The 22,582-nt window shown below is 58.7% G+C and overlaps 1 protein-coding gene across 1 annotated transcript in view; it reads right to left on the bottom strand.

Annotated features, from left to right (window-relative positions):
• TLN1 (talin 1) overlaps positions 1-21,015 on the bottom strand; it is a 30,420-nt gene extending 9,405 nt beyond the window's left edge. Inside the window, exons 1-43 of the mRNA XM_059834323.1 lie at positions 20,879-21,015; positions 18,539-18,636; positions 18,184-18,313; positions 17,798-17,950; positions 17,350-17,492; positions 16,808-16,935; positions 16,260-16,320; positions 15,863-15,967; positions 15,367-15,522; positions 15,028-15,129; positions 14,726-14,802; positions 14,364-14,544; positions 12,932-13,045; positions 12,489-12,597; positions 11,783-11,991; positions 11,567-11,665; positions 9,374-9,541; positions 8,796-9,090; positions 8,528-8,694; positions 8,031-8,159; positions 7,437-7,550; positions 7,107-7,220; positions 6,813-6,947; positions 6,530-6,658; positions 6,308-6,410; positions 6,024-6,232; positions 5,810-5,929; positions 5,453-5,650; positions 4,977-5,116; positions 4,782-4,875; positions 4,524-4,613; positions 4,224-4,346; positions 3,896-4,039; positions 3,409-3,570; positions 3,180-3,320; positions 2,745-2,926; positions 2,260-2,392; positions 2,047-2,148; positions 1,756-1,926; positions 1,444-1,593; positions 1,219-1,320; positions 988-1,107; positions 557-703 (exon numbers count right to left, since the gene is read on the bottom strand). Coding sequence (XP_059690306.1) covers positions 557-703; positions 988-1,107; positions 1,219-1,320; positions 1,444-1,593; positions 1,756-1,926; positions 2,047-2,148; positions 2,260-2,392; positions 2,745-2,926; positions 3,180-3,320; positions 3,409-3,570; positions 3,896-4,039; positions 4,224-4,346; positions 4,524-4,613; positions 4,782-4,875; positions 4,977-5,116; positions 5,453-5,650; positions 5,810-5,929; positions 6,024-6,232; positions 6,308-6,410; positions 6,530-6,658; positions 6,813-6,947; positions 7,107-7,220; positions 7,437-7,550; positions 8,031-8,159; positions 8,528-8,694; positions 8,796-9,090; positions 9,374-9,541; positions 11,567-11,665; positions 11,783-11,991; positions 12,489-12,597; positions 12,932-13,045; positions 14,364-14,544; positions 14,726-14,802; positions 15,028-15,129; positions 15,367-15,522; positions 15,863-15,967; positions 16,260-16,320; positions 16,808-16,935; positions 17,350-17,492; positions 17,798-17,950; positions 18,184-18,313; positions 18,539-18,636; positions 20,879-21,008 — 5,877 coding nt within the window. The 5' untranslated portion in view covers positions 21,009-21,015. The remainder of the gene's footprint in view (positions 1-556; positions 704-987; positions 1,108-1,218; positions 1,321-1,443; positions 1,594-1,755; positions 1,927-2,046; positions 2,149-2,259; positions 2,393-2,744; positions 2,927-3,179; positions 3,321-3,408; positions 3,571-3,895; positions 4,040-4,223; positions 4,347-4,523; positions 4,614-4,781; positions 4,876-4,976; positions 5,117-5,452; positions 5,651-5,809; positions 5,930-6,023; positions 6,233-6,307; positions 6,411-6,529; positions 6,659-6,812; positions 6,948-7,106; positions 7,221-7,436; positions 7,551-8,030; positions 8,160-8,527; positions 8,695-8,795; positions 9,091-9,373; positions 9,542-11,566; positions 11,666-11,782; positions 11,992-12,488; positions 12,598-12,931; positions 13,046-14,363; positions 14,545-14,725; positions 14,803-15,027; positions 15,130-15,366; positions 15,523-15,862; positions 15,968-16,259; positions 16,321-16,807; positions 16,936-17,349; positions 17,493-17,797; positions 17,951-18,183; positions 18,314-18,538; positions 18,637-20,878) is intronic.
• Positions 21,016-22,582: the final 1,567 nt, after the last annotated feature.

The raw sequence follows: 22,582 nt of genomic DNA, 5'->3' as shown, positions 1-22,582 counted from the left end.
GCAGGCATGTGCCAGGCACTATGAACAAGTTTTTTTCTTTTGTTCTCTTGCTTACAAGCCCCGCTGCTCTATCACTGCCTTTTAGCCATGTTTTCATGTGTTATTCAGAAGTATGTTCTTTACATTGACTGATGGACAGGATGCTTTCCACCACACCAGCAAAAGATGAAGGGGAGATCAACCACCCAGCATGACCTGCAGGCTTGGTTGGAAACACAGCAAATGCTACACCCACCACTGCAAGAGCTTATTTGGAGAGCCCTGGGCTGCCACCAGTGTACAGATCAGTCTACCCTGGCAGACCATCATTGGCACGTCAGCAGGCAGCACATGGACATCTCGCGCGCCCTTCACAGCACCAGTTACTGTTACAGATCCTGGAGTGGGGGATCCATCCTCTATCCCACCAGCTGGGCAGGGCGAGCGTGGCTGAGAGAGCCAGCAGAGCCCAACAGGACCAGGGCAGAACCTAGCGTGGCGGCTACAAGAGCACATGGCTCAATCCAGCATCCCTCCCACCTCACCACGCCATCAGCCCTCCCCCTGAGCCGCTGACCTTCTCGGAAACCTTGCGTGCACTCTCTATCAGCTCCTTCTTGGTGTAGGCATCACTGGGGCTGCACTGCAGGGCTCCAGCCTTGGTGACCAGGGCGGCACAGCCGTGACCCAGTTCCTGCACCCGGCGCTTGATGTGGGAGCCAATCTGGAAAGGAATGTGTGGGTGAGAGAGCCACATCCGTGATACACACTGGGAAATGCTAGCCACCCCCATCCAGCTCCTCTCTCCCAATCTTCCCACTCAGAAGAGGGGGAAAAGGAAACACAGCTTTGCTCCACGTTTCCACACTGTGTTGCAGGGGAGGTGTGAATGCTGCCTGCCCCCAGCTCTGACAGGAGGTTCGAGTGTTCCTGTCCTCTGCTTTCACACCCCAGCAGACCCTGCTCTGCCCCATGGCACGCTCCAGCACTCCCCCACCATGCTCGCACCTCCTCATTCTCGGCGGTGAGTGCAGCTGGCTTGGCTTCTTGCGCCAGCTGCCCGTAGTCGTTGGTGAGCTGGTTGGCCAGTATGCCCAGCTCGTCTGGGTTGGTGGTGGATTTGGTGACCTGACAATGGAAAAAGAGCAGGAGTTGGGGGGGACAGGCAAGCAGGGAGGGCGGTCACCTGCCCACTTGGCAGGCAGTGCTTTCTGCAGTGACAGGCTTGCTTGCACCCACCATCTCCTGCACAGTCACTGCGATGGCCTTTGCTGTCTTCACCATCGTGGTCTGGTAGTCCACAAAGGTTCCCTCTGGCTCACCCATCGGCCCCTCGTCCAGCTGCAAGAGACCATCAGGAGACTCTGGCTCCAACTCCAGCCCAAAGACCTTGTAGGGTTTGACCCTGACTCTTTCTCTCTCCCACCCCCAGCCCTGGCCAGATCCTCTCCACGCTCCCCTCACCTGGTTGATGGCCTGGGTGATGGAGTCCACCATGCCCCCCACAACACCTGCAGCGCTGGCTGCCTCATTCAGGGTGGTGGTCAGGTCCTCCACTGCTTCCTTCATCATCTGCACAGCCTCCTCCAGAGCCTCCTGAGTGTGGGCAGCTTGCTGCAAGGATGAGCCAGAGTGAGGAAGGTGGGCAGTGGCTCCCCTCCCGACAGGGATGCTGCACACTTACCCCGGGTTTCCGTGTCTGGCACATGCATGTGCACCACACAGCACCCACACGTGAAGGGGAGCACACCACTGACATGTGCCCCTCCTGCTCACCTTGGGGTTCCCACCAGCCTCCTTGGCCGTGTACAGCATCTGCAAGGCAGACTCGGCCAGCGTTTTGGTCTGGTCCAGGAGGTTCATCTGCTGCTGGTGGTTGGGCGTTTTGGAGGCAGCACCGATAGCCGCCATGATGAGTGGCTCAAAGTACTGAGCCATCTGGGATACCTAGGGAAGAGCAGTGTCAGCACCAGCAGCTTCCAGCCCCGGCTGCCTTGTGCCTTTCCTCCTGCCATGAGGTCCTCCACGCGCACTGAGCACCTCAGCAGCTCCCCATCCCTGTGTTACCTTGTGCCCCAGCTGCGAGGCCTCGGCCCGTGCCGCACTGGCCACAGGCTCAATCAGGTTGCTGATCTCCTGGACAGCCGTGATCATCTGGTTGTGCAAAGCCTGTTGCAAACAGAGGGCATTGCGTGAGGCTGGGGTCACCGCGTGCCGCTGGGAGCTGGGGTGAAGGACGCCCGCCCCTGTTAAGTTTGCAGCAGCATGTCCCCAACCCACCTCCTGTGAGATATCTTCTCGGGGGGCCAGCTGCTGGCTGATGGCAGCGAGGGAGGCCTGGTCAACCTCCCGCATGCATCTGTTCAGGACCTCAATGGCCTCATCACACTCCCGCTGTCCCGGAGCTTTGTCCCTGTGTGACAGACGGATCAGCTCAGCACTGGCAGGCGCTACGCCACCCCTTCGCCCCCAGCCTTGGCTGGTGTTGGGGAGGGGCAGGATCCCTCTCCTGGGCTTTGGGGCAACCCAGCGCCATAGAGCCCAGGCACGCTGGCATGCGTTCCCATCAACCCATGCCAGGGCTGGAGGAGCAGCTCGCCCACAGGACAAGAGGGACAGCATCTTCCGTCCTATCCCTTGCTTCCCCTCCAACGGCAGCCGCCAAGGAGATGATGAGCCAAAACATCCCCAGGGATGCTCACTCAGAGCAGTGGTACCTGCCAACAGGGACAGGGCCACAGTCAAGCAAGCAGGACTCTCCTCACCTCATGTTGGTGATCAGCTTCTTGATGGAGTCTGAGACGGTGCGAGAGTGGCCAGCCAGCACCGACCACTGTGGCGGGTCCTTAGGGTTGACAGCCAGAGAGCGGGCGGTCTGGATGAGGCCGGCAGAGCTCTCCAGCATGGTCTTGGCCGAAGAGACGATGGGCTCCATGGCTCTGCGCCCCTGCACAGTGAGATGACGGGCTGGTGAGGCGAGGGACTGTGCATGGGAAGTCACTCTCTCCCCTGCGACCCTCACCCCGGAGCAGCCACTAGAAGCCCAAGGCTTGCTGCCACCTCCCCATCACACTCCTCCAAGGCACCAGCCCTGCCCTAGGACTCCATCCCAAGCTCAGGGGGAGGCACAGCTCCTCCCCACCCTACAGCAGCCCCTGTCACAACCAGGCCACATCCTCCCTGCCCCTGTGGCATCCCACCTCTGGGCTGATCTGGGCAGGAACAGTGGCAAACTCTGGGTTGGAGGCGAAGGCCGTCAGGTTATCCACAGCCTCTATGAGAGGGGCGGTGGCGGCACGGCACCGCTCCCGGTTCTCCTCGTTGAACTCGCCATCCAGGGCCTGATGCAGAGAGATCAGAGCAGTTACCCAACCCCCACCATGCCCCAAATCCCATCCCCAGCACGGTGCCCCAGCAGGGAGACTGCACCTTGATGGTCTTCACCAGGTTGGCCGTGCTGTTGGCCACCTCCTTGGCTGACTGGACGAACTGGCGCTTGGCCACAGGGTTGGTGGTGCGGGAGGAGGCCAGGCGGCATGTGTTGCACAGCGCTGAGGTGTGCTTCGCTACGATGGTGGCTGCTGACAGCACCTGTGGGGAAAAGTAGGGTAAGGCAGGATCCACCATGACTCCCCATCCCCACAGCTCTTCCTTCCCGCCAGCCCCACATGGGGACCACAGCAGTCCCTCTTGGGATCCAAGAAGGATCGCCAAGGTCCTGCATGCTCATACAGCCCCCCAGCTGGACTGTCACCATTGCACCAAAGCTGCTAGCTGGTTCCCAGTACAGCTGATGGGACCTGATGAGACACTAGCCATAATCTTGGCCAACTCTTGCAATGCAGCTCTTCCAACTAGCCTCACACTCCCTTTCATGCAAGAAAATGCACATAATGATGCCCCACCTCACACTCACCTGGGACTGGGTGCAGGCAGGGTCCACCAAGTTCTGGCAGGCCATCTGGATGGCTTGGTTAGCTCTGGCAAACTGAGTGGGGTCTACCAAGCCCTGCTGTCCAGCCTGGCTGTTGGGGTCCGAGACCCCCACAAGGTAGGCAGCCTAGAAGCACGAGAGAGGTGGTGAGAGAGAGCTTGCATGCGGTGGGGAGGCTCAGAGCAGGCATGGGTTGCAGAGGAGGGTGGCAGCACCGTCCCACAGGGCCAGGCTTGGAGGGGCAGGGGAAGGGTGCATGTGGCAACTATGCACCACAGGTAATGCTCAGGGCTGGCACTGAATGTCTCACCTGGGCAGCTGCCTCCGTCAGCCCGCAGAGAGCTTTGGAAGCGGCACTGATGGAGTCACCAAACTCGGGCAGTTTGCTATTCTTGGCATTCTGGGAGATGCCAGCCATGGACTCTCCCAGCACCTGCAGGACACATCACGCACTGGTTATGGAGACCACCTCCCGCTCCCACAGTGCTCCCAGGCTCAGAGCTCACTGTGCTTTATCAACGGGGGAGGAACCACCTCTCCCTTTGCCCCTACATCCTTCCCAAACCCTCCCCGTCCTTTCTCAAAACTCCACTCCCAGCTCAGGGCTCACCTTGGAGTTCTCCATGACACTGTCAAGGCAGTTGAAGTAGGACATGTCATTGACGGTCTGGGTGGGGTTCTCCAACAGCTCCTTCACCGTCTGCAGGGACAGAGGTGTCACATCCAGGGGAAGGGTCTGCACCCTCCACTTGCACCTCCTCTTTGCTCCCTCCTGCCCCTCGCAGTGGGGCACAGCTCCCCCCTGCCACCACCTCAGCACCCAGCCATCTCAGCCCCTCCACTGCCTCATCAAGATGCGGCTTCTCACCTCCAGCTCCCGCAGGGCATTGTCGCACTCCTTCTGGCCCGGCGCCTGCTGGGTGCACATGGTGATCAGCTGGTTAATGCTGTCAGTCACGGCCCTGGCGGGGACAGGGGAGAAAAAGACCCATGGATCAACGTCAGCACTGCCACGCGGGCCCACTGCTACAGCAAGCAGCTCACGGGGAGCGGTTCCTCCTACCGTGCCGCTGCTGCCAGCTGATTCTTGAGGTTGGGGGCTGCAGGGTCAGCGGAGAGCGCCTTTGCAGCAAGCAGCAGCTTGCTGGAGGACATGGAGATGCTCTTTAAGTTCGACACCACCTGCGCCTGGTCTTCCTTATTCTGCAAGGAGCCAAGGAGAGTTACCTACACCATGTTTCCAAGCTCCAGGCCCACCCTGGGTCTTCTCTGCTGGTTTTCAAGCTGAGCTGGTTCCCTTAATCTAACTCGTCCAACAACAGCAAGGATACGGTGGCAACACTTGCTGAACAAAACCAAGCCACTTTCTCCCTGCTGCCGCGGTTTTGCACAGCCCCAGACCCCATCTCACCAGTGGCATTGGCCACAGCCACCCTAACCACTGCTGCCCGGCCACCCTGCCTGCGGTCAGCCACCTTCCCAGGCACCCCAAACACCTCTCAGTGTACCCAGGGTCCCCCAAGGGGCGTTTGCTCTCACCGGGGACTGGCTGGCCATCTCCACTCCAGCCTGCAGAAACTCATTGAAGTCCTGCCCAAATTTGCCGGAGGACTTGGCCAGGTCTTGAGGGGTGCCACGCGATGCCTGCACCAGCTCGTTGGCGGACTGGTTTAGCCCCGCAGCTGCCTGGTTCAGCTGGCTCTGCGCTTCCTGGAAGCTCTTGGTGCTGGGAGGGAACTGGTGGCAGGGAGACAGGTAAGGAGAGGCAGTGAGGAGGATGGAGGATGAAGGTCTGGCACATGCTTGGGGATATGCTACAAAGGAACCCAGTGTGGACAGACTGGCTTGCATCCCTACAAGGCTTCCCCCTTCCCCTCCCACCCCTGCTCAACTCACCGAATCGGCGAGCAGCCTCTTGCTGGCCTCTCCCACCATGCGGATGGCAGCGTCCACATCCCGCTGCCCTGGCAGGCAGTTGACACAGCGGCTCAGGGCCTGCGACACCGCCTTGGCCACCTGTGGAGAAATAAAGAGCGCTCACCATCCCCTGGCCAGCCCCATGGCCTTCCTGCGGGCTGGTGGGGGGCACTGGGGTTGCCGCTCCCCCTACCTGTGCCAGGCGTTGCTGGCTCTCTGGGTCACCGGGCTTGGCCACCGCTTTCCGTGCCTCCTCGATGAGGTTGTTGGCTTTATCCATGACGTCGCTGGCACATTCCAGCATGGCGCTCTGCGCCTGTGGGTCGGGGGTGCTGGCTGCCACACCACGCGCGGCCTGACTGAGCGAGCGCAGGGCCTGGGCCACCTCTCGGGCAGCGATCCCTAGGGGAATGGAAAGGTCAGTGGCTGCCGGCACGGCCACCTCCCCTCTCCCAGCCCCAGCATGGAGGCCAGTACCTGTGTAGTTCTCATTGCCCTGGGCCACCTCTCCCAGGAGGTGAGCAATGGCAGAGCTGACGGCTTTTGTGCTGTTCCCCAGGTCCTGGGCACACTTCTCCATCTGTGGAGGCGAAAGTGGGGACATGCTGGTGGGCTGCACCTCCAGCCTCCACCCCCATGGCTCCCCCACCCCAGTGCCCATCCCATGTCACCCCGCGCTGCCCTTCCCCGTGCCCTCACCGTCTCTCCTGGCAGAGGCTTGAGCTTGCCGTCACGGGCAGCTGCCTTGGCTTCCTGCAAGTCCCTCTCCAGGCTCTGCACCAAACCCAGGGCAGAGTCTATCTCCAGGGGTCCGCATGCCTCCTGAGCCTGCGATGGGGGAGAAGGGAAGGTTGAGCGAGGCAACCGCTGAACCAACCCTGCTGCAGCAGAGACCATGACCTGCCACCAGGCCATCCCCGCTGTCCCCCGCTCTCTGCGTAGCCGGGGTCCTGCTGTGGGACAGGACCCAGCCTCTTTTTACCTTCTGGGCAGCCGTGCGGAGCTCAGCCAGAGCCGCGGCCAAGTTCTTGGCACACTGGCTGAGTTGCATCGCAGAGGCTTGGTCCGTGATGGTGGGGACGGTCGCCTTGGCTGCAGCTACCATCTTCCCACCAGGCTGCCAGGCCAAAAGAAAAAGCCGTGAGAAGGGGAGAAACATGCAGCAACTCTCTGCTGCTCATGCAAAGCAGGTTTCCTGGTATCTTAGGAGGGCCACGCACAGTAGGAAAGCTGTAATGCCAGAGCCAGTGTGGGAGGCTCCAGGCAGTGCAGGTACCTGCAGGAAGTTCTGGCTGGCAGCAATGAGAGCCAGCTGGGCGCTGGGGCTGTCTGGCTGGGACTGGCTTCCTCGTACGCCCTGCACCAGCATTGGGATCTGCTCTGCCACCACCTGCCAGAGAGGAAGGTCACTGGAGAGGCTTGGCTGGGAGGAGACGGACCTAATCCAGGACCAGTGACCGAAAGACCGGCTCCCGAGGGAGCTGCATGAGGACCCCAAGGTCCTGCCTACCCGCTGCAGCTGATCATGGAACCCCAGTGCAGCTGATGGGTGAAGGGACGGGGAGAGGTGGCACAGGAGATGCCAGGATTAGGCCCAGGCCCTTACCTTGCAGCTCTGCACCAGCTGCTGTTGCGCGGCAGGGTTCTTGTTGGAGGAGGCGGCGTGCTGTGCAGCGGCGATGGTCTGGGTGGCGGAGGCAGCTGCTTGCTTGGCTGCGTGCTGGTGGGGGGAGGCATGGGTCAGCACTGGCAGCAGGGCACCCTACCCTGAGCCCCCCTGCCACACACTGCGGCCCAGCTTCCCCCAAACTTCTCCTCCCATGCCTCTGCCTGTGACACCGGAGCATCCCCAGCATCCTTGGTGCTCCGCATCCCAAAGTGACACGGGGGAAGGGAAAGAAGGGAAGGAAGGGAAAGAAGGGAAGGAAGGGAAGGAAGGGAAGGAAGGGAAGGAAGGGAAGGAAGGGAAGGAAGGGAAGGAAGGGAAGGAAGGGAAAGAAGGGAAGGAAGGGAAAGAAGGGAAGGAAGGGAAAGAAGGGAAGGGAGCAGTGGGGAGGTCTCTGCGGGATGCAGCACAGACACTGCACATGAAAAGGACTTTATCCCTCTGGGAACTGCAGGGATGCGGGAGCTCCTGGCCAGGTCTCTCTTGCTGACCCTGCATGCTTGCCCTCTGCAGCCTCCTTGCCCGGTGTCTCACCTCCAGCTTGTGCACGAGCTTCTTCTTGATGGCGTTTTGGGCTGCAGCATTGGTTGCCATGCGGAGCCCCTCCGCTGCCTCGCGCAGCCGCTGCTGCTGCTCCTCGCTGTCTGGGTGAGCTGCGGCTCCCTGGAGAAAGAGGAAACCCATCACACCTCGCAGGCACCACCGGGTCCCTTGTCCTCCTAAAGCAGCAGCTGTGCTTTGGCCTGACACTGGGGACCACCCCCAGGCAGCCCGGCTACCTGTGGTGCCAGGGAGATGCCCAAAACCTCTCTGGGAGAGCTCAGCAGCAGATTAGCTAACTCCTCTGCTGTCACCCACAGCTCCAGGAGAAGCCCCACTCCATTGCACAGGTCCTCAGCTCAGTGCAGGACCTTGCTCTGGGAACTGCTCCCCCACCCAAGGGTTGCTCATCCCCTCTGCAGCACCAAGCCAATGGTGTCGGATGGGGCTGGGGGACAAAGCCAGCATCCATCCTCCCCGACATCACTGACCTTCGCAGCCTCCACCATCTTGGCAGTGGCATCGGCCAGGATCTTGGCCGCGCTCAGCAGCTTTCGCGAGTTTTCCAGGTCTGTCTCTCCCTCTGCATCGGCTTTGATGGCATTGACGAGGTCGGATGTGGCCTGGGCCAGAATACGAGCCTGCCGCACCATCTCCCCTGGGACAGAAAGGAAGGGTGGCCTGTTAGCAAGTCCCATGGGCTTCCCAATACCTCCCCATCCACCATGCTCTGCCCCAGATGCCATCAGCTGTTCTCACCAGCATCGCCCATAGAGCTGAATATGTTCTCAGTGACGTTGAGGATGGTGTCGGTGGCCTGGTCGTAGCGCCCAATGGGCTGCCCACCCAAGGCGTGCTGCTTGATGTGCTGCAGCAAGTCGTTCAGGGCCTGTGTGACAGCTGTGGCTGCCACTCCCACCTGCTTCAGGAGCTGGTCATCGTCGGTCGCCGCCTTGGAGGCCTCCACACAGCCCTCCGCTGACTTGGCCACCAACTTGCCAGCCTCGATCAGCTGCTCCTGGCAGACTGGGGAGCTGATTGTGGGAGCCACTACCTGGAGGAGAGGAGAAAGGCTGGGCTGTGAGTGTGGTGGGCTCCTTGTAGGAGCTGTGCAGGGACAGCTGTTCCCACCTTCTGCTCCTCCAAAGAGGATATTCAGTGTTTGGGCACAGTGGCAGGGATCCCAGCCCAAGGCACCCCACGCTTCTGGTGCCAGACCCCTAATGTCCTGCCTGAGGACGTGTGGTCCTGGCACATCTACGACCCCACTGTGGAGCTGCCACCAGCCAGGTGATGCTTGCAGCCACGCCAAGGCAAGGGTTAACCTTGCTGCTTACCTTGGTGCAGGCCACCAGCTGGGAGGTGGAGAGGGCGCACTGGGTGGCAGCTGCGATCACCTGCGTCTGCAGCGCCGAGTCCTCTGTTTTCTGAGCCACGTTCTTGGCTTTGAGCACCAGCGCGGCAGCGGCGCTGGCCACCGCCTTTGCCAGCTGCATCAGCATGTCCTGGGTGGGGACAGAGAGGGTCAGCGAGGGTGCCACTGCAGCGGGAGCACCAGAAGCTGCCCGCAGGGCTCTCGTGAAATATTCAGTGGGGAAACGTGAGATCTCGATGGGCCTTTCATCCACTCTGGCCCAGCACCGGCAGCACTGAACACCTGAAATGGTTGGCAACACCTTGACCCCCTCCGTACCGTGTACTACAGCCAGTGGTGAGGCTGTAACCTGCCTTGAGGTGCAGCCTGCACCGCCACAAACACTGCCCAGAGCAGCTCGAGCAACACTCAGCATCACCCCAACACCCACAACATGCTCACTGCCCACTCCCCAGTCAACAACCCACGCCTAGTCCCTGATTGTACCACAGTGACAACCTGCTGCAAGGCACCAGCAGCACTGCCCAGCTTTGCACCCTGTGCAAAGCCAAATGGCAAAAAACTGACAAACCCCTCTGGCCAAACAGCAGGCACAAGCTGGCCGCGGCACAGCTGCACTGGGGACAGCTGCCTGCCCATGGGCTCACCCCACCAGTGAGAGGCGAGAGAGAGATGCTGCCCACGCTAGTCACCTGTACTGCAGGCATACCAGCTATTTTTAGCTCGCTAGCAATGGGCTACATCTCTGCTGTCATTCCTGGGGCTAAAGGAGGGATATGACACAGCAACAAGCCTCCTCTCCCCCAGAGGCAGCAGGGAAGGTATGGAGCTGCCCTGCCAGCACGCAACAGGCAGCAACCAGCACATGGCAAATGGCTTCCCCACAGGGCACCAGACCTGATGGCACACTGCAGACATCAGGATTAGCTCCCGCAGCATGCTGCTGCTGAAAATTGGCAGTGCCAGTGCTAGGCAGCAAATGCTTGGGGCAAAGATCTTGGTACGCGGGGCAGCACTCCCCACCTGCTGCACCTGCAATCCTCCTGCCATGTGCGTGCTCGCAGTCAGCTGCCTCACACCCCGCAACAGCCAAGCCTCCAGCCACCAAGCCAAAAACATCACAGCACCCCCTTGCCTCCTGCAAGCCAAGACTACTCCCATTGCAATCTGCCACCTTTCCAGACAGGAGGAGAGACCGGAGAGCGCATGCACCCAGTTCCAGAGTCCCCAGACTGCAGCATCTGAGCCCAAGGAGAGAAGTAGATACACTCAGGTCTGGCTGTGGGGCAGAGCATCCCACTGCAGGTGTGCAAATTGCCTTCCAGGTCCTAAATCCACCCCTTGGAGCTGCCCTGTCCTAGCACTGCCGCCTGGCTGTGCATGGGCCCCTGCACAGGTGCTACCTTTTCCGCTCCCCTTGGCTTTCTGTTCAGCCTTTTCTGCTCTTGTTGAGGCTGTGTGGCTGCTGTGAACAGAACCCCCTTCTTTCTGGAGTCTGTTTTGGTCTACACTACAGCTGGATCCTTCTCCCTAGCACAGTGTGCTATCTTCCTTGTGCTGGAAGGAGCAGTCGTGGGAAAGCAAGCCAGCTGGAATTCAGCTCAGCCAAAATAAACCACCCCACGAGGCTCCAGCCACCCTGGGTCTCCGATGGGGGAAGTCAGGCAGCTCCCACAGGCAGGGAGCGGCAGGCAAGAGCCAAGGCCGCTGCGAGGGAGGACTCCCAGGGCAGCGCTTGCCTGAGCAGCGACCCGAGTGCATGGACTTCTGAGACCTGATCACCAGAAAAGCAGATTTTTGAGAAGAGCCCTTCTCCAAAGAGTTCAGCTGATCGTGCCCAGAGGAGCACCCCTCACATCGGAGAGGGCAAGGACCACCAAGCCATGCCTACAGCCCCCTTTTACCGTCTTTGGGTCAGAGGCAGGCAGGATCCAAGCACGCCGGCTTTCTGGGATCTATATAGGAATCCACAAGATAAGAGGCGTTATATCACAGCGGCTCTAGGGAAAGAGATGGGCAATGGCCTGTCCCCTCCCTCAGCAAAGTCACCTCCAGGCACTGGCCAACCTTCGACCTGGAGCCCTCCTGCCAGTTCTGTGCAAAGGCCAATGGTTTTAGGGAGCAGGTGTCCCTCGGTGCTGCTGGGTGCACTCACCTGGAACCGGGGGTCGGTGTCGCTCTCCCCGATCTGCTGCAGCAGCTCCCCGCTGGTCTGGCCCACAAGGCCAGCAGCCTGCAGGAGATTCTGGCGAGGCTGCAAGGAACAAGGCAAAATCAACACCAGGCTTATGAGCAAGCCCTAAAACCTCACCCGATGGCTGCCTTTGGCTTCCACCCTCCTCTCGGCCCCATGGCCCCTCCTGCCCCCCACCTCAGCACTGGCAGGCTGTGCTGTTTTCAGCAGGTCCGAGACGGCGCTCGCCAGGTTCTTGGCTGCTTGCAGAAGCTGCCGCCCATTCCCTCCCTCATCCTCCATCAGCGCAGCCAGCAGCTTCACGCCCTTGGACATCTCCGTCAGGTTGGAAGAGATGGTGGTGACAGCGCAGCCCACAGCCGTGTAGTCTGTGTCTGCTGGATCCCCTGCACAGGGAGGAGACAAGTCAGGACGGGATGCACTTCAAGTGATGCTCCAAGAGCATCCCCAGCACGTGACCGATGTGATTCTCCTTCCTGGGAACGGGGGTAGACACCCTCTGGCTCCTAAGCCTGAAAGGTGGTCGCATCACCTGAGTTTGGGCAAGAGAGCCTGGGGAAAGAGAGCTGCACTGTGCCATGGCTATGCCTGGAGCTATGGCAGGGACTGGACAACATGCTCCTGGTCCAGAGGATGGCTGGTCAGCCAAGGACTGGAAGGACTGGGCTGGGCATAGTCAGGGATCTAAAGGCAGCGTGAGCAGCGAGGGCATGGCCAGCTCTATGGGCACGTTAGCAGCAGTTGGGGCTGACTTAGCTCTACATGGGGCAGGCTGGCTCCTCCAGTCTCTGATGGAGAGCAGGAGCTGCAACCCTCAGCCAGACAAGAAAGACCAAGCCTTCTCCAGAGACGGGGCATCCCTCTTCTCCAACCCTCCACATACCTGCAGTGAGGTTAACCACCGAGGCTGTGCCGGCAGTGATAGCATCCACTTGGGAGTGGATCTCATGCTTCGACTCATCCATCTTGTTTTTGCGCCAAGCTTTGGATGCCTGAAATGGGGAGAACAGGATCAGGAGATGGTGGTGGAGCTGGTGGGTAGCTGCACTCGTGCTCACAGAGACAGACACAGGAAAGAGGAGACAAGGAAGAAGGAAGAGCTGTGACCACCCAAAACTTCCCAGCCCATTCAGACCAAGCAACATCACCAAGTGTCCCCTTCACTGCTGCCCCCAGAGTGGGATACAACCCCACCTCTTTGCAGGCAGCAGATTTTCCAAGGAGCTGCTGACACATCTCCTGGGAATGCAGCCAGCCTTACCAAGTCCAGCCAACAACCTCCAGTGAGGTCCTCCCCCCAGCACCCCACCTTCACCCGGCACTCACAGCATCCTGCCCGAGGGGCGGCAAGGTCTCAAAGTCATCCAGCGTGGCCTGGGCTGCATGCACAGCCTGCATGCTGGAGTTGATGGTGCCGGTCAGGGCTTGCTGGGCTGAAGTCTGCAATACAGGGACAGATTGAGGTACGCTGGGGACTTGAAATCTAGGCTTAAATATTTGGCTCATACCCCCCCCGCAACATGGTGCAACATGCTGTTGATGACAGTGCTCTAGGTGGGCACCCCCACAAAATGGGGTGAACCTAGCAAAAAGGGGGTTTCCCCTCTGCACCTCCCACTGGGAAATGCCCCGTCCCACCGTGGGTGCAAGTGAGTCTCACAGTCAACCAGCTGTCGGGGACTGGGGAGCAGATGCAGTGGGACCCCACAAGGCTTTTACAGCAGGGCCCACAGCAGGCTGAGAGGGGCTGTGCTGGTTTTGGCTGGGATAGGGTTAACTTTCTTCATAGCAGCTAGTATGGGGCTGTGTTTTGGATTGTATGGGGCTGTGTTTTGGATTTGGGCCGGAAACAATGTTGATAAAGCAGGGATGTTTTAGTTACTGCTGAGCAGTGCTCACACAGCACCAAGGCCTTTTCTGCTCCTCACCCCACCCCACCAGCGAGTAGGCTGAGGGTGCACGGGAAGCTGGAAGGGAACACAGCCGGGACAGCTGACCCCAACTGACCAAAGGGATATTCCATACCATACGACATCATGCTCAGCATATAAAGCTGGGGGAAGAAGAAGGAAAGGGGGGACATTCGTAGTAATGGCGTTTGTCTTCCCGAGCAACCGCTACGCGTGATAGAGCCCTGCTTCCCTGGAGATGGCTGAACACCTGCCTGCCGACGGGAAGTGGTGAATGAATTCCTTCTTTTGCTTTGCTTCTCCACGCGGTGTTTTTTGCTCTACCTATTAAACTGTTTTTATCTCAGCCCATGAGTTTTCTCACTTTTACTCTTCTGATTCTCTCCCCCACCCCACCTGGGGGGAGCGAGTGAGCGGCTGGGTGGTGCTTAGTTGCCAGCTCGGATTAAATCACGACACGGGCCAAAGAAAACAGCCTTGTGGCCTTTTCCAAGTGCTTCTGCAGCTGCAGAGGATGTGGGGGACACCAAAGCCATGCCCACGGCTCTGCTGTAAAACCCAGCACTAATGGGGCTGGCTGGACACAGCAGCTCGGGGCAGCTCAACCTGAAGGAGAGGCTGCAGCTGCCAGCCAGGGGAAAACGTCAGGGTGTAGCTCAATTTTGCAGAGCAGGCACAAGAGGATGCTAGCTCAGCCAGGCCAGCAAGCACATGAGGCCAGCAGCACAGAGCCCCTGCTCCTCATGGCAAGCCAATGCCTGGCCAAGGACCCAAATGGATGGGTCTACATGAGCCCGATGGACACATTTCGGAGTTTGTGCCCCATGGTGGGCACAGGGAGAGCTTACCAGGGGAGGCATGTGCCCTCGGTGCATCTGGCCACTGGTGATTTGCAGTTGAGGCTGCGGCATCGTGCCCACCTGGAAGTTTTCTGGCCCTCCAGCCCCTGTCCGCATGATGGCTGGCAGAGCCACTGAGCCCAGCTCTGCCTTCCCTACACGGTTAAACTGCTGCTGCAAGACGGTTGACCTGAAATGGGGAGAAATACCAGGTCAAGGGATGCCCACAGACCCGGGACCAGGCTCTGCAAGAGTGCTGTTGCTGAAGGACTGGCAGCTCTTCCTCCAGACACACTGTGCCGCAAGCTTGGCTCGAGCTCACTCTCCACTGTACTTCTGCTTGGCAGCTAACTTGCTCCTAGAGAACTTACTTCTTTGGAGACACAGAGTCTTCCAGCATGGTGGACTCCTCATCCCCCTCCAGTCCAAAGTGGTCTTTGCTCTTTTTCTGCAGAGGGAAAGAGAAAATGTGTCAGCCAGCACACACCTCCCAGCCTTCGCTTCTTCCTCCAGCTCAGGCACTGTACGGGTGCCACAGGGTCCCCCTGCCCTGTCTCCAACTCCCCCAGCAGCACAGTCTGCCAATGGCTGTCTGGAGGCACCTGGAAGGGGCACCCTGCACCCCTCTCCAGAGAGGAGCTGGTTATCAGTGCCCTTCTCAGCACAGCCTCACCTTTTTGAGGATGATGTCAATGTAGCCAGCAATCAACTGGGCGATCTGCTCCCCCTCCGTCGTCTGCACCGAGTAGTAACCGTCCTGGTAATCTCCAAAATCCTGCAACGGCAGGGCACAGGGTGGTACCGGAGCAGGGCACTGGAGGCCATCCTGAGCCCCTCTGGTATGTGCTAAGCGCCCAAGCACCAGCCTCCGAAACAGCAGCCAGGAGAGGCACCAGAGGAGGGCAAGGCTGTCCCACCACGGGGCAATACCCAAGAGAGGGGTTGGCATGAGAGCAGCCCCTACAGGGGCACCACCAGGGAGAGGGGGTGGAGGACCAGGGCTGGCCCCTACCAGGGTGAAGCTCTTGGGCGAGGCCGCCCAACGCTTGATGTTGGTCAGGCTCCACTCCTGAATCACTTCCTTGGTCTTCTCGTCCACGCGCATCACACATTCCTTGGTGATCCCCAGCAGTCGTGGCACCAGCTTGTTCTTCCCCTTCATCTTCTCCTGCGGGCCGCAAAAGAAGGGTTACGGGCTGTCCCCAGGAGGGATCTGTCCAGGCAGAGGCCTGATGGGGCTACCAGACACCCCCAAGGCCACACTTTCTGGTGGCCACAACCATGACATGGGCTTGAAAATGAGAAAAAGCATGAACCCAGAAGTGGGAAGGTAGTGTCCATGGAAAGGCAAGAAGAAGGAGAGGCAGACAGTGGAGATGCAGGGAAATCTGGAGCAGTGTGGACTGAGGAGTAGCGGCTGGAGACATGACAGACGGAGGGATGCTGAAGAAGAGGAATTTTGGCCAGTGAGAGGTGAGAGGTGGGACTGGGGGGAGCCGCTGCTCTACCTTGACCAAGAAGAAAGAGACCCCATAGGTCTTGAGGGAACGGGCAAGTTTCACATAGCGAACTTTGGCCTCAATCTCGCTCATGTTCCCGCAGTTCTTGTGGGCCTGCAACAGGAAAGAGAACATCATGCTAGTTTCATGGTCCCCTGGGCTGTGCCACCATCACCCTGTCACAGCCTTTCAAGGTTCTCCCCACCCCACTGCATCCCCTGCCCCTGCTACAGCATCCCTCTGACCTCTGGGACCTCAGGAGCTGTCTTGTCTGATCACCTACAGCTTCCTGCTCCTGTTTCTCACCCACCAAGCTGCTACGTATTGCCTCCAGAGACGTGAGCAGCCTCAGCCTTTGGCGAGGAGGAACAAGAAGCCCAGGTCTCAACACCCCCCCTGCACGTACCATGAAGATCTTGCGCTCCCCTTTCTGCTTGATGTACTCCTTGGGCAGGAAATCCTTGAGTCTGCCAAGAGACAGCCAAGCCAGCTGTTAGCAGCAGAGCCTGAAGCCAGCGTTTGTCTTTGACTACACAGACGCCCAACCCAGAGCCTTGGACAAACCCCTGCCAGGGCACGGGCTGGGAATTTTTGGGAGCAGGAAGTATGTGGGAGAGGTTGCTGCAGTAATGAAAGCTGCCCCAGGAGCTGCCCTGCTGAGAATGGGGTGGAGGTGCTAAGGATGCAGCCTCTCGCACGGCATCAGGGGAGACTGTACGAAGTGCTGCAGCCCCCCCCATGAGAGCTGCCTGTATGTCCTGGGGGGTGCTAGAGGGACAGGATGAGGGGCTGGCACCGCTTGCAGCCAGCGTGGACCTCCATGCTTGGGATCTGTGCTGCAGGGAAGAGAGGGGTCACACCAGAGGCAACTGCCTCCCCCCAGCCCCATGTGCTGGCACGATGTTGGGTACTGCCAAGCTGCTCAGGCCACCTGGGGCTCCCCACGACACTCACTCCAGAAAGCCTGGCTTGTGCTTCTGCTCATTGTGCGGCCCAAACTGGATCTGGCACTGGTAGCCAGCAAACTCGCAGGCTTTGTCAAAGGAGACGGGGTGGGAACCGTTAAGGATGTCGTCACGAGCCTGTGTGGAAAGAGAAGACACTGCCGTGGGCTGGGCCACCATGCAGCCCTACCACCACACCACTCCCCTCCACACTGGGCAGGACCTGTTTTCCAGACAGAAAAGAAGTGGCCATGAAAAACAGGAGGATCTAGGGGCAGGCTATCCCCTACAGGTACCATCACCATGCCTGGGAGAGGAACAGCAGCAGGACTTCAGGATGGTTCCTACCAGGCAGAGGAGACACAGGATCCCCTCGAAGCTCTGGAGTACGCAGGGGGCAGGGTGGGGATTGCCAGCATTGGCTATTACCCAGGAGATAACTGGGCATCCTGAAGTGCCCCTTGTGGTGTCTCCTGGCCAAAACTCTCAGTCACCAGCCCTGGCAGGAGGCTGGCATGGGGTAGCGGAGCTAGGCACTCTGGTGAGCTGTACCTGCACGTAGAGCAGGTTGAGCTGTACAGGATCTCGTGAGTCCACGTTCTGGTCAGAGTAGAAGAACTTGCGCCGCAGCAGCAGCGTTTCATTGTCATCAATGCCTTGCTCGCGCAGGGTCCGGCCGTGGTCCAGCCAATTCACTGTAGGCAACACCAGGGTGTGAGCAGGGATGGGCCCCCAGGCAGGGTCAGTCCCAGCCCTGGGGCTGCTCACGCAGAGCAAGAAATAGGTGCCCGTCTGGTGCACCCCAGCTCTCACTCCTCTGCCCTGAGCCTCCAAGCTGGAGATACTTCAGGGAGTGGGGGCACATGTGCCCTCGCCACAGCCCTCTCCACTGTCACCTCTGCTCCCCTGCATTGGGTCTTCCCCTTGCAGGGGTTCCTGCTCCCCTCTCCGCTGCTCTCAGCATGGGCTGACCCTGACCCCAGCATGTGCAGGCACGTACATTCATCATCTGTGTGCAACTTCTGCTTGAGCTTCTCCATCTTCTTCTCGTCTCGCAGCAGGGTCTTGTCTTTCTTGAGGGTGCCGGTAACCTCCTCCTTCTTCTCCTCCATAATCTCCCGAACAAGCGAGTACTCATCGTAGTTGGTGATGCCTGCAGCAGAGCAGAGGACCAAGCTCAGCACGACATTGCTGCCAAATACAGAGCCTGGAGTGATGCAGCAGTGCAGAGTAGTGTCCCCTCCCCCTTGTCATGCACCCCTCGGACATCCCTGCTGCCAGGCCAATCCACTGCAGAGCTGCTGCCACTCCCCCAGCACGCCCATCAGATGCTGCCATCTCTCCCCACCTCCCTTCCTCCCCCCTGTTGCTGCCCCGTCCTCTCACCGATCCGGGCACAGATTGTCATGAGCATGTCTGTGACTGTTTTGGAGTCATCCACCATCACCGTTTTCACTGTCCCATCCAGCATGCGGATCTTCAGGGGCCGCTGCTTCTTCTTGTACTCCATGGTGTCCTGTGGGCACAGGTCCCAGCAGTGGCACCGGCACAGGGCACCCGCAACCCACCATCAGGCCAACAGCTCCCTCTCCCCAGTGCAGTTGGGGGGGAGGACATGGGGTGCTGTGGGGCCCAATGCAAGGCAGCAGGACAGGCACCCACATCGTCTCCACGCTGCAGGCACATCCAACTGCAAAGCCAAGGCGGGTACCAGCTGGAAGGATGCGGGATGGATGCTTACCCCATTGCGAAGCATGTAGTAGTCCAGAGCCTTCCCAGCCTCCAGCCAGATGCCTTTCTTTGGATCTTCATCCGAGAGGAACAGCCCAAAATCATTGGCTGAAAAACAGGTAAAGGTCTCTGCCAGGCTAATCCTGAGCAGGACAGGGACACAAAGATGCCAGCCTGCACCCAGGGATGTGCATCGGTGCAGCCCAATGCATGAAACACAGCAGCACTGTGAACTCTGGAGTCTAAACCTAATGAGTGGGCAAAAAGCTGGGAAGCAAGCTTCAAGCTACATGTTTTACCATAGTTATCTATGGAAAAAATCATCTGAAGCATGCCTACGCAATGCAGAACTTGGAACTGACAGTCACAACAGAAGGAAAAGCTTGGAGTTGTGGTTGACAGCTCTCTGAAATCTTCAATGCAACATGTAGCAGCAGCCAAAGCAAGGTAGTAAAACACTGGTCATCACCAGGAGGGGTGCTGGGAACTGGTCTGCAAAACCTAGGCACATCCACACTTTTGCGTACTCTGCGGTGGTGTGGTCTGCACCTCCCCAGGAGGACACACCAGAGTTTGAAAAGATACAGAGAGAGACAACTTAAATGATGGAGCTTTGGTGTGAGGGACTAAAGAAGTTGGGACTCCTACATTTGGGGAGGAGGAGGCTGAAGGAGGATGGGATCAAGGCTTACAAAGTCTCAGAGGTGGTGAAAAAGTGCTGTTCGCCAAATCCTGCTCCCTCAGGGCTGGGGTACCCAGCGAAAGTGCTGCTGCTGGAGCCTGGGCAGTGGCACCCCAGCTCGGACCCACAGGGATAGCCCCGTTTTCATGCTGCAAGAGACCAGGACCACGCCTGGCTTTGCCCTGGGAAAGGTCCTTCCCCACCTTTCCAACAACCCTGCGCCCCAGGCTGTCTTGGCTGGCTGCGAAGTTTATAATAGTCATCTTGTTGGCAGCTCTCTGTGGGGAGGGACAAATTCCTGAGCCGCCCAGCTCCTGCCTGGCTAGCACTGTTGTTAGGATCCTACTAAACAGGGAGCAGAAAAATCACGGAAGCTTGCCATTTTATTTTTAAATTAGAAAAAAACCAACACAACTATTTTCAAAGCAAATTCCAAGGGGATAACACTAAAGCACTGAAAACTGAGCAGCTTGCCCCAGATTCATAACTTGGGCAGGGAGAGGCGCTTCCTGAGACAGAGCAAGAGCAGAGCTGGAAACCTACACAGAAGCTTCCCCAGCCTGTGACAAAAAGACAGGGCAGCTCAAAAAGGGACCCCCAAGTGCCACTGGGTAAGGAGAGCAAAGAGAAACAAAAGCTGCAAGGAACTGATAGGAAAAGAAAAGCTGTGAGCAACTGAAAAGGAACTTGGGAATAAGCAGTTCCCTTTAAGGCTTTCCCCTTGTCTTTTTTTTATAAGCAGGCTGGCTCACGTCCAGGAGCAGGAAATGCAATGCTCCCTCCAACATGGCTACAGCCCCGCATCCACATAAACATCCAGTCCCTCTCCGAAACTGAAAGCCGTGGTCCGCCGGACGGCTGACCAGCCGGGCATGGCATGAGAAGGCATTTCCTTTCATCCTTGAGGAATTTGCTGCTCCCAGATGTCGCTGCACTCCCCCTCCTCTTCCCACGACTCCTGACCTCCTGTTTGCTGCCTCTCCCCTGTGGTACAGCCACTTTCGGAGGTGGCAGAGACCCAGGAAAGCCCCCAGGAAGACGTCCCAGTGCTCCAGCCCCACCAGCCACGCTGGGGATAGGCCACATCCGCATGGGCGTGAGTCATATCATGAGCTCATGAGCCATAAGCTTAATTTTGAGCCTGGCGGCAGCAGGGAAATATTAGAGCTAAGAAGGCTTAGCGAGGTAATGGAGCACCAGCACGGGTCTCGCAGAGAGCTGCTGACAGGGGACAGACACAATGGAGCACTATATACCCCCCAAGAAAGGAGAAATTGACTTAAATGGTTTAGTAACGCTCACTACGATCCCTGCAATTGTTTAAACCCACCTAGTCCTGGCTATCGGTGATTAATGCAAGTAGGAGAGAGGAGCAGAGACAGAAATGGCAGCAGGCTCAAAGAGCTTGACAAGTATTTAACTTCCAAATGTGGTTTCCTACCTTCCAACCCCCCAAATTTCTTCTGAGGTGTTGAAGACGGAGCCCAAAGAGCTCAGCCCCTTGCCTCAACTGAGCAGGAGCACTTGGACCTTGCCACCCCCAACCCCCCACTGCTCTGGGAAAGCCCAGATGGGCACAGAGACAGGAGAGGAAAGGGAGACCAGTGAAATGCCGGGAGCTAAGCTGGGGTGGCCCTGGCAGGGCAGCCAGCCCCACTGTGGACTTACGCTGTCCCATCTGGGCCTCGGGCACCCGCTCACGGATCATCCGGCAGGCGTCGTACACCATGGTGGAGGGCTCAAACTGCATCGTCTTCACCACATTGCCAATGCTGATTTTCAGCGAGAGGGCGACCATGGTGGCGGCTGGGCTGTCCCCACTCCTGCGTCACCTGCTGGAGGAGACAGATGGGTTAGCTGTGACTGCTGGCCCCTCCAGCGTGCAGGGTCCTTCCTCCTCCTCCCTTCTGGCAGCACCTTTGCTTCCCAAAAGCTGGGACTCAGCTTCTAGTGCCAAGCAAGGGCTGCACCCCGTACTGGCAGGCTTGCAAAGGGGTCCTGCTTTCCAGCCCTGTGCTGACCCCAGGGTCTCTGGCCAGCGTTGGGACCCTTGCCTCCTTGTCCCAAGGTCCCAAAGTCTGCTCACCCGTGGGAGCAACAGTAGCTGGTACCCGGCAGAGACACTGCCAGCGAGGAGGAAGCAAGCGTGCGAGAGCACGTGAGATAAGCTGGGAGAGCACGACAGATGTGGTTATAATTAAACCTGCCATGACACAGAAGCCACAAGAGGAAAACCAAGCTTTGACCCGGAACTGGCAGGGCCCTGCCCTGGCTATCAGGGCCCCCCATGTCATCAGTGGATGGTGCTGAGCTAGCAGCCTGAGCACAGACTGACCCGGAGGGACGGAAAAGCCCGGAGCCGCTTGGGGAGGCGAGATAAGGGCACCAGGCACCGAACCTGCCTGTTAAAAATAATTACCTGGTGAAAGCAGCACTCACACTGAGTGAGCGCTCAGAGATCGGGTTCTACGACAGCAGCTGCTGCACAAACCCAGGGCTGGGGAACCCCTGCACAGGATGATGCGAAGGAGGGCAAGGGACCAGCCGCTGCAGGTCTCACTGCAAGGGCACACGAGAGCTGCATCACGCTATCTGAAACAGGCCCCAAGCTGGGTCCAGCTTGAAGGATCAGCCTCAGGCTTGAAGGATTGCACAGATCAGCTTCAGAGCAAGTACTTCTCAACAGGGCTCTGCCACACCAGGTTTAATAATAATTAAAATGATGATATTCTTACAGCGGAGCAAATTGGGAAATAAATGACAAAAATAAAAGGAGGTTGTAAATAAGCCCCCTGCTTGCCTGCTGCAGCTTGTAGGGTTTGTAAAGCCCATTCCTTTGGGTTTGCCCCCCGTGCAGCAGCTTTCAGCTCTTTCCCAGGTTGCTGCACCAGTCAGTGTCCCTACGCTGGGTCCTTCTCCCTGCCCTTCTCAGCATCCCCAGTCCCCAGCTGGCCCCAAGCCGACACTCTCCAGCAGTGACATCCCTTTTCCTGTCCCCTCCTTCGTGGGGAAGGAGTCTCCTGCTCTGCCTTGATGCAGGCCGCCTTGTCCTTAAACCCCAGCTGGTGGGAGGATGCAAGAGGACTGGTGGGATGCACCATATCTGCTTGTTCTCTTTTAGATTGATTTTTCTCCTACCAGGCCTCCTATTATGGCTGTCAGGGAAAGGTTGCTGGCCATGTGCATCATCAGCCTGGCCCAGGAAGGTTCTTGGACAAGGCTTGCTGGCAGTCTCCCTTGCCTGCTGTGCACTGCAGTGGCATGCAGCAAGCCTGTGCATCCCTGCCTGGTGCTGCCAGCTCCGATTCCCCGCGGAAGGGAGTACACCGGTGCTGGCTGCTCCCAACCACCGACCCGAGTGGGCTAGGGGCA

Source organism: Gavia stellata, chromosome Z, assembly GCF_030936135.1.
Source record: "Gavia stellata isolate bGavSte3 chromosome Z, bGavSte3.hap2, whole genome shotgun sequence".
Classification (NCBI taxonomy): domain Eukaryota; kingdom Metazoa; phylum Chordata; class Aves; order Gaviiformes; family Gaviidae; genus Gavia; species Gavia stellata.
The sequence above is the reverse complement of the archived record's forward strand: the minus strand, read 5'-3'. Positions and strand labels throughout refer to the sequence as shown.